Source organism: Pristis pectinata, chromosome 28 (genome assembly GCF_009764475.1).
Source record: "Pristis pectinata isolate sPriPec2 chromosome 28, sPriPec2.1.pri, whole genome shotgun sequence".
NCBI classification, from domain to species: Eukaryota; Metazoa; Chordata; class Chondrichthyes; order Rhinopristiformes; family Pristidae; genus Pristis; species Pristis pectinata.
Window position 1 is genome coordinate 2,550,952 of NC_067432.1, and position 13,394 is coordinate 2,564,345.

General features: G+C 44.6%; 1 protein-coding gene across 2 annotated transcripts in view; it reads left to right on the forward strand.

Annotated features, from left to right (window-relative positions):
- The window catches only part of blm (BLM RecQ like helicase), a 53,918-nt gene that overhangs the window by 21,440 nt on the left and 19,084 nt on the right, over positions 1–13,394 (forward strand). Inside the window, exons 9-13 of one of the 2 annotated variants that reach the window (XM_052040448.1) lie at positions 5,112–5,230; positions 6,256–6,369; positions 7,676–7,774; positions 9,342–9,490; positions 10,212–10,318. In XM_052040448.1, coding sequence (XP_051896408.1) covers positions 5,112–5,230; positions 6,256–6,369; positions 7,676–7,774; positions 9,342–9,490; positions 10,212–10,318 — 588 coding nt within the window. The remainder of the gene's footprint in view (positions 1–5,111; positions 5,231–6,255; positions 6,370–7,675; positions 7,775–9,341; positions 9,491–10,211; positions 10,319–13,394) is intronic. The other variant, XM_052040450.1, reaches the window with a different exon arrangement.

Sequence of the window (13,394 nt, forward strand, 5' to 3'; positions counted from 1 at the left end):
TCGGGGTAAACCTGCAATGATGTTAGGGAGAGAGTTCCACGATATTGACAGTGACTGTGAGGGAACAGTGATATATTTCCGAGTTGGTTGTGTGTGGATTGGAGGGCAACTTCCAGGGGATGGTGTTCCCCATGCTTTTGCTGCCTTGTCCTTCTAGCTGGTAGATGTCGTGGGTTTGGGAGGTGCTGTCTAAGGAGTCTTAGTGAGTTACTGCAGAGCATCCTGTAGATGGTACAAACTGCTGTTACTGTGTGTCAGTGGTGGAGTGAGTGAATGGTTGTGGATGGGATGCCTATCCAGTGGGCTGCTATGTCCTATATGGTGTTGAGCTCCTCGAGTGTTGTTGAAGCTGCACCCACCCAGGCAAGTGGAGAGTGTTTCATCACACTCCTGACGAGCCTTATGGATGGTGGGCTTTGGGGAGTTAGGAGGTGAGTTACTCGCCACAGGATTCCCAGCCTCTGACCTGCTCTTGTAGCCACGTTGTGTACATGGCTACTCCAGTTCAGTTTCTGGTTAGTGTAAACCCCCAGGTGACTGATAGTGAGGGAATCAGGGACGGTAATGCCATTCAGGGGCAATAACTGGATATTTTCTTGTTAGATATTGTCATTGCCTGGCACTTGTAAGCACAAATGTTACTTGCCACCTCTTAGCCCAGGCCTGGATATTGTTGAGATCTTGCTGTTTTTGGAAGTGGACTGCTTCATTATCTGAGGAGTTGTGAATGCTGCTGAACATTCTGCAATCATCAATGAGCATCCCTACTTCCAACCTTACCAGTGAAGGAAGGTCATTGTTGAAGCGGCTGAAGATGGTTGGGCCTAAAACACTACCCTGCAGAGATGTGCTGTGGCTAAAGTGATTGAACTCCTACCACCACAGCCATCTTCCTTTGTGTTGTATGATTCAAACTTTGACAAATGTGAGGTCAGCGTAGAACAGGCTAATGCGCTGGAACGTTGCGGTTAAGAAAGAGGTAATGTTGAAGCTTCTGAAAAACATTCGGATAGAGAAGTCCCTGGGGCCGGACGCAATATACCCCAGGTTAAGTGGTGACAAAACAAATTGATGAAGGTAGAGCAGTGGATATGGTGTATATGGACTTTGGTAAGGTGTTTGACAAGGGTCCCCATGGTAGGCTCATCCAGAAAGTCAGGAGGCATGGGATCAGTGGAGACTTGGTTGCGTGGATTCAGAATTGGCTTGGCCACAGAAGACAGAGGGTGGTGGTAGATGGAGAGTATTCTGCCTGGAGGTCAGTCACTAGTGGTGTTCCGCAGGGATCTGTTCTGGGACCCCTGCTCTGTGTAATTTTTATAAGTGACTTGGATGAGGAAGTGGAGGGATGGGTTAGTAAGTTTGCGGATGACACGCAGGTTGGAGGTGTTGTGGATAGTGTAGAAGGTTGTTGTAGGTTACAACGGGATACAGACAGGATGCAGAGTTGGGTGGAGAATTGGCAGATGAAGTTCAATCCGGAAAAGTGTGAAGTGATACACTTTGGAAGAATGAACTTGAAGGCGGAGTACAAGGTTAATGGCAGGACTCTTAGCAGTGTGGAGGAACAGAGGGATCTTGGGGTGCATGTTGGTAGATCACTCAAAGTTGCCGCACAAGTTGATAGGGGGGTTAAGAAGGCGTATGGTCTGCTGGACTTCATTAGTCGTAGGATTGAGTTCAACAGCCACGAGGTGATGCTGCAGCTCTGTGGAACTCTGGTTAGATCATACTTGAAGTACTGGTCACCTCATTATAGGAAGGATGTGGAAGCTTTAGAGAGGGTGCAGAGGAGACTTACCAGGATGCTGCCTGGAATAGACAACATGTCTTATGATGAAAAGCTGAGCGAGCTAGGGCTTTTCTCTTTGGAGTGTAGGAGGATGACAGGCGACTTGATAAAGGTGTATAAGATTATGAGAGGCATAGATTGAGTGGACAGCCAGCACCTTTTCCCCAGGGCAGCAATGGCCAATACCGGAGGACATCTGTTTGTCAGAGGAGGAAAGTTGAGGGGAGATGTCAGACGTAGGTTTTTTACACGGAGAGTGGTGGGTGTCTGGAACACACTGCCGGGGGTGGTTGTAGAGGCTGATGCAATAGAGAAATTTAAAAGGCTCTTTGATAGGCACATGGATATAAGAAAAATGGAAGGTTATGGGCTGTGTAGGAGGGAAGAGTTAAGATTGATCGAGGAGTAGGTGTTTATATAGGTCGGCACAACATGGTGGTCTGAAGGGCCCGTACTGTGCTGTGCTGTTCTATGTTTTATGTTAAACCAGCGAAGGTTTTCCCACTGATTCCCATTGACTCCAGCTTAGCCAGGGCTCCTTGGTGCCATACTGATCAAATGCTACCTTGATATCCAGAGCATTTATTCTCACCACCTCTGGAGTTCAGCTCTTTTGTCCGTGTTTGGACTGTGATGAGGTCAGGAGCCGGGTGAAAGAACCCAAACTGAGCAGGTTGTTGCCAAGCGAGTGCTGCATGATGGCACTTTTGTTTATCACTTCCTTCACTTTGCTGATGATTGGGAGTCAGCTACTGGGGGTGGGTGGATTTGTCCTGCTTCATGTGTATCTGGGCAATTGTCCATATCTGAGATGTCAGTGATCAACAGTCATGAGATGGCTCACCCTGATGCCTTTCCGATCATCGCGGGGGCTTTCAACCAGGCTAGCTTGAAGTCTTTGACCAACGACCATCAATACATCACCTGCAGAACCAGAGGAGCCAACACACTCAATCACTGTTACACAGCCATCAAGAATGCCTACCATGACATCCCACGCCCACACTTTGGCAAGTCCGATCACCTGGCTGTACTTCTCCCAGCACGTGGGCAAAGACTGAGGACGGCAGCACCAGTGGTGAGGGGTGTGAAGGTCTGGTCAAGGGAGGCGGAGGACCGTTTACAAGACTGCTTTGAATCGGTGGACTGGACCATATTCAGAGATTCATCCTCGGATCTGAACAAATATGCTACAGCCATTGCTGACTTCATCAAGACCTGTGTGGATGAGTGTGTGCCTTCGAGAATATAACAAGTTTTCCCAAACCAAAAGCTCTGGATGAACCAAGAGATTTGCAGTCTGCTGAGGGCTAGATCTGTGGCATTCAAGACTGGCGATCCAGAGCCTTACAAGAAGTCCAGGTATGACCTACAGAAGGCCATGGCAACGGCGAAAAGGCAATTCCGATTGAAGCTAGACACACAACCAGATGCGTGACAGGTGTGGCAGGGTTACTTCCATTACTTTGAAACCTAACAGCATAAATGGCAGTGATGCTTCACTCCTCAATGAGCTCAACACCTTTTATGCATGCTTTGAAAGGTAGAACACTACACCTGTGTGAATTCCCAAGCATCCGACAACACTGTGATCTCCATCTCAGAGGCTGATGGATGAACGTCCTTCAAGAGGGTGAATCCTTGCAAGGCGTCAGGCCCCGGCGGTGTACCTGGCCAAGTACTGAAAACCTGTGCCAACCAACTGGGTGGAGTATTCAATGACATCTTCAACCTCTCACTTCTGTGGTCTGAGGTTTCCATCTGCTTCAAAAGAGCAGCAATCATTTCAGTGCCCAAGAAGAGCAGGGTGAGCTGCCTCAACAACTATCGCCCGGTAGCACTCACATCTACTGTGATGAAGTGCTTCGAGAGGTTGGTTATGGTTAGAATTAACTCCTGCCTGAGCAAGGACCTGGATCTGCTGCAATTCGCCTACCGCCACAACAGGTCTACAGTGGATGCAATCTCACTGGCTCTCCACTCTGCTTTGGAGCACTTAGGCGACAACCTCGCCATCGCCATCAGCAAGACCAAGGAATTGACTGAGGACTTCAGGAAGAGGAACTCGGGAGAACACACACCAGTCCTCATTGAGGGGTCAGCAGTGGAAAGGGTGAGCAGCTTCAAGTTCCTGGGCGTCAACATCTCGGAGGATCTATCCTGGGTCCAACACATTGATGCAATCACGAAGAAGGCACACCATTGTCTCTACTTTGTTAGGAGTTTGAGGAGGTTTGGTATGTCACCAAAGGCTCTTACAAATTTCTCTAAATGTACGGTGGAAAGCATCCTGACTGGTTGCGTCACAGCCTGGTATGGAGCCACCAATGCACAGGATCGCAAGAGGCTGCAGAAGGTTATAGAGTCAGCCAGTTCCATCACGGACACAAACCTTCCCACCATTGAGGACATCTTCAAGAGGTGGTGCCTCAAGAAGGTGGCATCTGTCATTAGGGACCCCACTGTCCGGGACATGCCCTCTTCTCATTATTACCATCAGGGAGGAGGTACAGGAGCCTGAAGACCCACACTCAACGATTCAGGAACAGCTGCTTCCCCCCGCCATCAGATTTTCGACCGGTCCATGAACACTACCTTATTCCCTTTTTTTGCACTATTTATTTATTTTTGGAATGTATAGATTTTATGTCTTTGCACTACTGCTGCCGCAAAACAACAAATTTCACGTCATATGTCAGTGATAATAAATCTGATTCTCTTGTAGCTGTAATGGAACAGCTTGGCCAAGTTCTGGAGCACTTCAGTATTATTGCCAGTTTTTGCTCTCGCTCTCGCTCTGTCCACTCTTGCATACCACCATCCTTCTTTCCATCCCCCACCACAGCCCAGCTCATCACTGCCTTTCCTGTTTCTTTGTTCATTGAGCTACTCACAATCAATTGAAATCCTACAGACTGTGAACACCTGTGAAAACCTGGCAGTAATTGCTGGAAATGACAGTGGAGGGGGTGGGGGGAGGGAGGCTGTTTGGCATCACTTGTGGAGAAAGGAATAAACAATGCCTTGGCTCTGACCTTTCACTTGCTCCCTTGAAGTTCAGTTGAATTTATGTAGCCACCTGTGACAGTCCAATTGCACTTGGCAACAACCCATGAACAACAGATGAGGGAAACAGCAAGGTAACGTCTGTTTTTAGAACTGTCGAGGAATGCAGTTCCTCTACTTCGATTTAGTGTCACAAGGGGAAGCGTGAAAGGAAATACAACACAGTAACAGTATCCAGTGTGTTGTAGATTCTCTATTTTGGCTGGTTGGCTTGTGTTTCTTTGCAGAAACTTATGCTGTGCCTCTGTTTCAGGCGGAGGGAAGAGTCTGTGTTACCAGCTGCCATCCTGTCTGACCCCAGGAGTCACTGTTGTGATTTCCCCACTCAAGTCACTGATCATGGACCAGGTGCAGAAACTGAACCTATTTGATGTGAGTTAAAGCATGCTTGTTTCTACCTGAGTTGTTAGTATTAATCTCCTAATTCTTGGGAGTGTAGTGACGACAGAATCACCAGGAATCTTTCAAAGCTAATCTTAATACTGGGATGGTTCTTGGGCTGGAGCAGAGAGGGATATGTGATAGATGTTATGACATATTTTAATGGGGAGAATAATGAGATACTGCTTCCAATGGCAAAAGGATCACTGAATGAATGTGAGTGGCAAAAGAACGAGAGGAGAGACAAGTGTATTTGCCTGGTGGCATTGAAAGCAGCTTCAATAGGAATTTTCAAAGAGGAATTGGATAAATATTTGAAGGAAAAAATTGCAGGGGTTATGGGGCAATAGGAAGAGACATGGGAGTAATTGGAGATTTCTTTTGGATAGGAAAGGTTTAGAGGGATATGGGCCAAACATAGGCAAATGGGACTAACTCGGGTAGGCAACTTGGTTGGCATGGACAAGTTGGGCCAAAGGACCTGTTGTGTGACTCGATAATTATGACTTTTAAAGTGTCAGCGTTTTTGCGATGGGCTGAATTACAGCCTCCTGTGTAGTGAGTCACTGAGTTATAATTATTGGGAACAGGCAGCAAATTGGAGTTGGAATATGGTGCTTGTGAGGAATGATTCTTCAGTGACATCAACCAATGGAGAGAGACCAAGGAATTACATTATTTAATGGACATTGCACAGGTGAAAGGGAAGAGGTCCCTTAGCACATTTGCAATGAGTTGTCTGGTCTTGGTTTGAACCTGCTTCATGGATTCCTGGTCAAAGCTCATCCCCGATAGTCACGTTGATAGTGGACTAGCTCACCCCACTAACCCAAAGAGGGCAGTCACCAACTCAGAGGCCAAATGTGCGGAACTAACCAGCCTGGAAATGGACCAAATGGCTGGAACCCCGAGGGGCAGAAATAGATCCAGTGAGCAAGGGGAAGTTACCAAGGAACTTCTGTTGAGTAAGTAGTAGGAAGCTGGCCTTAATTATGCTCTTTGTTTGCCTTTCACAGATCCCAGCAACACACCTAACTGGGAATAAGAGTGATTCAGCTGCTGCTAGTACCTACATGCAACTGTCCAAGAAGGATCCTGTAGTGAAGCTGCTTTACTGCACTCCTGAGAAGGTGATAATATAAGACAAAAGTCAGAAAATGAGAGGCCTGAGTTACGAGGGTAATACAGTAATTATGGGTCAGTAGTAATAGTGTGGTGGATGAATTCATCGAGTATATGAGAGATGCTTTTCCAGATAAGTATTTTGAGGAATTAATGAGGGAACAAAGTGATTTCAATCTCTTATTGTGCAGAGAGAAGAGATTCATGACCTAAAAGCTGAGGGGAATTTTGGGGCAGAGTGACTATGATATGATGGAATTTTAATCTGAAACCAGGGTCTTAAATCTGAGCCAGGGGTTGGGACTGTAGGTAGGTGTGAGGCCAGAGTTGGGGTCCGGGAACACAGCCTGGCGTGCCTCTGTGCTTGCAAGCTCGTGACTGGGTGGGAAGTGAGCAAAAGAAATACAGGAGGGGGAAGTGACGACTTAAAATCTAGCACTGGCCTCATTCGCCACCTCTGATCCCACAAAACTGGAATGGGAGCAAGTCATCCTCCATCCCAAGAGACTGCCGAAGAGGATTTTCTTTTGCTTAACAAACTGAAGTTGTCCACTTTCCCTCAGTAGGTCTGGGATTGTGACCTCTGTGAAATTGTTCCTAAATAAATCTGCTTATTGCACGTCTCAGTGTAGTTATACATTGAGAAAGGTGTGAGACTATATTCCTTGAGTGAATATGAGCAATGCCTGAATCTGTTTGACCACCACCTGTGGTTTATTCTTGCTGATATCACTCAGTGTACTATTGCCTGTAGTACTTGCTCTTTTATGGCAATGTAACCCTTCCAAAACATGAAATGAAACCATTGGAAATTGTTGGAAGAACTTTCCTCATTTACGAGGAGTCCCACTTTTAATCTCTATTAAAATAAGTAATTTTCCTTTGCTATTTGCTTTTAATTTATTTTTCGTATTCTTGAAGTCTACTAGTCACTGTGGCCATCTATCTTGCAGTGTTTGAACTGCAGGTACTTCTCAAAACCCAAGCCTTCATTCACATTGTATTCCCAAGGAGTTGCAGAGTCTGTATGATGCAATTATACATTTGCTAGTGGATTTTCTGTGGTGTCACCCACAGGACGTCAAGACGTGAGTGGTCTTTGGGTGACCAGGGGTTGGTTGGGTTGGGAGAAAGAGAAGAACAGTTATCAGATTAAACAGCTACCTGGTGATATCAGACGCCACCGCATTTGTTGTAGAAGGCATCCCGCAAACACTGTCTTGGGACTAAATATCTGTGATACCATTGCCTCAAAAATGATATTTTATTAAAATTTACTGAGCCTGGTAACCTTAATTATTGCCTTTCATGCAGGTTAGTGCCAGCAACCGATTGATCTCGGCTCTGGTAAATTTATACGAGAGGAAGCTTTTGGCTCGTTTTGTTATCGATGAGGCTCACTGCGTCAGCCAGGTATCTACTTCATTTATTTGTTTCTTATTCTAGATCTCAGTCTTGGCTCAGTAGATCAGAAAGTGTTCTGTTCAAACCCTATTCCAGAGACTTGTGTGCACAGATGGACACTCCTGGATAGAACTGAAGAGTATTCTACTGTCGGAGACAATCAACAGGTGTCAAACAAAGCTCTGCCTGCAGTCTCGGCTAGATGGATAAGATCCCTTGGGGAATGGGTAAACTCCCTAAGATAACTGGGGTAAACCTGGAGAGCATCCTGCCCAAGATTCAGCATTGTTGTTACTGTGCCTTCCATCTTATTTGTGGGATCTTCCTGTCTGGCCACACTTCATTGGCTGTGAAGCAGTTTGGATTGTCACAAAGCCATGAACAGAATTGCCCATGAGGATTGGACACCGATGTTACCTGAAGGATGAGATGTGGAGTGAAGTGTTCTGTCCTATTTACCCCTAAGCAAGTGCTTGGCCCTTCCACAACTCATTGAGCAGATGTGTTGTAGTCCACAACCAATGCCACTTTCTCGTTTTCAGGAAGCGGACTGGAGGGCTGGGGTTGTGGAGCATGTGATGTGGTGCCTCACCCTCTAGCGGGGAGCTGGTTGTTATTTTCCAGCTGGTATCAGGGATGGCTGTCACTGTCACCAGGGGTGATAGAAGTGGTTGTTACACCCAAGCTGCAATGCACTAACGGGATGGAGCATGCAGTGTGCTGTCTCACCCTTAGCAGAGAGCAGCTTGTTGTTTTCGAAAACCCACTCCCATTCTGCCGTTAGCAGATGAATTTGTTTTGAGTGGGAGGATGCACTCAGCTGACAAACACCTTGGGAAATAGCAGAGAGCAATATCTTTTTCAATATTATACCTGCTGCTCAAAGCCATGATTCATCTTGTAAATTAGTACCAAATGAGTGTAGGCTGCAGTTTACGATGCAAATCACAGCTCCCAGTGGCTTGTACAAACAAAAGATCCTCTCCTCGGAGATGTTTCTATTGAGATCTTGGTGGCAGCAGTTTGAAGAGGATCCTGTCTTGCAAGATGTCATTCTAAGCTGGCTGTTCATATGGTGAGGTTTGCTAGAAGAAAGTGAGCAGGGATATGAAATTTGCTGTAAACACCCTGACGGTGGGAGTGATTGTCTTCCTGGAAAGATCAGCTCATCATCACACCAGTTGAATGCTCAGAACTGCAGCCTTCTCTGCGAGTTAACAACTGGACCTTCCCCTCCCATGGCCACCCACTCCTTTTGCTTTTCTCAAGCACCTGGATTTTTCACTTATATCCTTACTGTATTCTAGTGGAACCTTGTTTTGTCATCTTTCTCCCATCATCTGTAATTGTGTTTTTTTTTACCCCCTTTTGAATGTTGTTGTTCATGAAGGAGGTCTTATTAGTGAAATAAGTTTACTAGAGCTGAAATATTCCTGCTCTTTGCTCATTGTGCCCTTATTTCTGATGCCTCAGGGACAGTAAATTATTCAGTGAGCAGATTGTTCCTCTCCCATCTTCTTGTGTCCATCCCTGATATTTTTGGTCACACGTTAACCATTTCTGTTTCTGTCTGCAGTGGGGCCACGATTTCCGTCCTGATTACAAGAGGTTGAATGAACTCCGGCAGAAGTTTCCTTCCATCCCAATGATGGCCCTGACAGCTACAGCCACGCCGCGGGTGCAGAAAGATATCCTCAACCAGCTCAAGATGCTGAAGCCTCAAGTGTATGTAGGCTCCTTTCTTGGAAGTGGTGTGAGGATAATGAGGATTTATGTTTAGATTAATAATAATTACTACACACATCTATCCATTCGATTCGAAACATGTCTCCCACTTTTATACATCTTTTCCTTAACGGTGCCAGTTATTTCCTGATAACTTCTTCAGAATGTTGTTAGGGTCCTTTGATCTAAAAGCAGTGATCTGTGACCCTAGAGATACACAAGTTTCACTCAAACACAGAATAATGCCACTGTTCTTTATAAACCACTGCCTTCTGACTCACCACAAGAACTGCCATAGAACTACAATAACGATTACATTCTAAAAATTTATAGATGCATTATAATCTTTCAGTTGGACACAATAGAAAGCAGCCTTCAACAACAACACACCTTGCCTCCAAAGTCTGGAGTTTCAACTATTTTGGTACTTAAATAATCAAGCAGAAATGTATTTTTAATTTATTTTTTTCTAACTGCAACTTCCTGAGGTTGCCCATTTACATCCCTTTCTTGGTTTCTCTTCTATTAGAATATGAGAGGGTGATCGAAACCTCTAGTTTCCTCAGTTTTATATTTGGCAGTTCTCACAATGATGCAGTTGAATTTGGAAAATCAACTTTGCTTGATCTGCAGTATGCCTGGAGTCTGGCGTGGGCCCCTGGGACCCAGCCATCACTTATTTTATGACTAAATACAGAGGTTTCATATTGAATCTCTGCAGGTTCACCATGAGCTTCAACAGACACAATCTGAAATATGAGGTTCTGCCAAAAAAGCCCAAGAAGATTGCTGAAGATTGCATCGAATGGATCAAAAAGAACTACCCATGTGAGTGTTGCTCGGCTTGTATGCTGCTGGTGCCCATGGCTGCCTGCATGTAGTTTTGATCATTTCTGTACACAGCCCAATGACTTTTGACAGTTTAATCTTCTTTTGTATATTTAGAGCTAGGTATTTATACAGGCGCCATGACTCACTGATGTATTTTGGGCTGTGATACCCCATAAATGTAATAGATCATCACTGAAGTTTGTGACTAGTCACATTTTGAGAGAGGGAGAGACAGGACGATGATAACACACATAAGAAAACTGGGATTGTGCCAACCTTTATGCAAGCAATTATCTCCAGAATTTGTTTTATAAAAAGGATTATTATCTTTAACTTTAGCATCAATCTCTTAGTAATTACATAACTGACCAGTTCTGCTTATAGGATCTTGTTTATGCAAAATAACTGCTGCATATTGTTGACCTAGTTAGTGCTTACACTTAAAATTAATTCATTATGTGTTCATGCACACTGACTTGCTGCCTCATGTGCTTGGTTACTTCCCGGTATTAGACACTAGAAATTGACCTGCACACAGAAGAATGATAAGGACATTAGCAGTGAGGTACTCAGTCCCTCAAGCCTGCTCCACCTCAGTACCACTTTGCTGCAAGAAATTTCTCCTCATTTCTGTCCTAAATGGCCTAATCCTTAACTAGGGCTGTGACCCCCAGTTCCAGCCTCTTCAGCTGAGGAAATGTCCTCCCCAGATCTCCCCTATCAGGTCCTCGAAGAATTTTGTGTTTCAAAGAGGTCACCTCTCATTCTTCTAAACTCTAGAGAATAAGAGGCCTCACCTGCTCAGCCTCCAGGAACCAGTCTGATGAATCTTTGCCGCATTCCTTCAATAGAAAGTATATCCATTTTTGGATAAAGAGACTAAAATTGTACAAAATGCTCTGTGGACTCGCCAATACCCTATATAATTGTAGTAAGACACTTTCTGTATCAAATCCTCTTGCAATAACGACTGACGTACCATTTTCCTCTCTAATTCACTGCTGCACCAAATTAGCTTTCAGTGACTTGTGTATCAAAGATATCAAGGTCCCTTTGATGTTCAACATTCTACTCAAGAGGATAATCTCACATTTTTCCAAATTGTACTCCATCTGCCATGTTGTTGTCCATTCACTCAGCTTGTTTATCTTCCCTTGAAACATCTCTTCACTATTCTCATTTCCACTTTGTTTTGTGTCATCGACAAACTTGGAAATCTTACATTTGGACCCCTCAACCAGATCGTGAATAGTTAGGGCCCAAACACCAATCCCAGCATACCTGACAAATTGTGGTTTGCAAATCTGTGAAGATCCTTTCTAATAATACTGTTTTCTTTCAGTTGAGCAACTCTCAATCCATGCTTGTGTATTATCCCCAATTCCATGAGCTTCTTCACCAACTTAATCGTCAACCAAACTTCATTGAAGTTCCTTGTTCATCAGCCTACGTATATACTTCTGAAAATCCAAATACGCCGTATCCTCTGGTTCCCCCTCATCTGCTCCACTAGATACATCCTGAAAGAACTTCAATAGATTAGTCAAATATGATTTCCCTCTCATAAATTCATGTTGACTCTGCTGAATCATACTATTTCCTAAGTATCTTGATATCAAATACAGATTTTGGCATGTTCCCAATTACTGATGTGTGGCTAACAGTTCGGTGGTTCCCTGTTTTCCCTTTTTATTCTTCTGCTCTATCACTGAAATGGAAACCACAGGCAGTGAAGCATGAATCACATGCCACCTCTTGTAGAGATACTGCCACCTGATTTCCTTCTGATTACTATTTGTAAACAAATGGATTTTATTAAATTACGCAGAGGGATGTGGGTCTAGATGATAAATCCCTAAAGGCGATTTTTCACTGCCAATGCTCTCCAACATAACCAATTATCTTTGTAATCCACTGAGCCAAGACCATTAAGTGAAATCAGTCCTGAATGGTATTCTAATTGCCTGTAAGGAGCACCCATCACAGTTGGTGCTTCTATAGGGGATGTTAACAATGCCCAAATGTCATGAAGAACTTTGTGTACAATAAGACTCTGATGTACAATGTCTGTTGTAATGAAAGAAAAATTTCATGATCGTTGTGTGCTTTCCCTCCCAATGTGTAGTGAGGTTGATCTCCACTCTCAAAAGGAAAAATATTCCATTTCACAACTTGAAGATGTCCTAGAGCTCTTTATAGCCAATTACATAAATCTTGGTCTGGTCACTTGTGTAAGGGAGGAAATGCAGAACCAATTTCTCATCAAGCTTCCACAATCAACTCCATGAAAATGATCAGACGGTATGTTTTGGTGATGTTAGTTAAGGTCACAAGATCACAAGACAAGGGAGCAGAAGCCAGCCATTCAGCCCATTGAGTCTGCTCCAAGGAAAAGGGAAAAAAGAAATGAGAAATGGGGAATGGAGGGGGGAAACAAAAAAACCCTATTCTAATCCCAATTTCCGGCCTTATCCCCATATCCCTTGATACCCTGACTATTTAGATATCTATCTATCTCCTCCTTAAATGCCCCCACTGATCTGGCCTCCACTGCTGTAAGTGGCAAGGAGTTCCACAAATTCACCACCCTCTGGCTAAAGAAATTTCTCCTCGTCTCTGTTTTGAAACTGTTCCCTCTAATTCTAAGATTGTGCCCTCTGGTCCTGGACTCACCCACCAAGGGAAACAGCCTAGCCACATCTACTCTGTCCTTTCCTATCAACATTTTAAATGTCGCTATGAGGTCCCCTCTCATTCTTCTGTACTCCAGTGAGTACAGTCCAAGAGCTGACAAATGCTCCTCATACGTAAGCCCTTTCATTCCTGGAATCATCCTCATAAATCTCCTCTGAACCCTCTCCAACGTCAGCACATCCTTCCTAAGATGTGGGGCCCAAAACTGCACACAATATTCCAAATGAGGCCTCACTAGTGCCCCGTAGAGCCTCATCAACACTTGCTTACTTTTATACGCTATACCTCTCGAAATGAATGCCAACATAGCATTTGCTTTCTTTACCACCGATCCGACCTGGTGGTTAACCTTTAAGGTATCCTACACGAGTACCCCCCA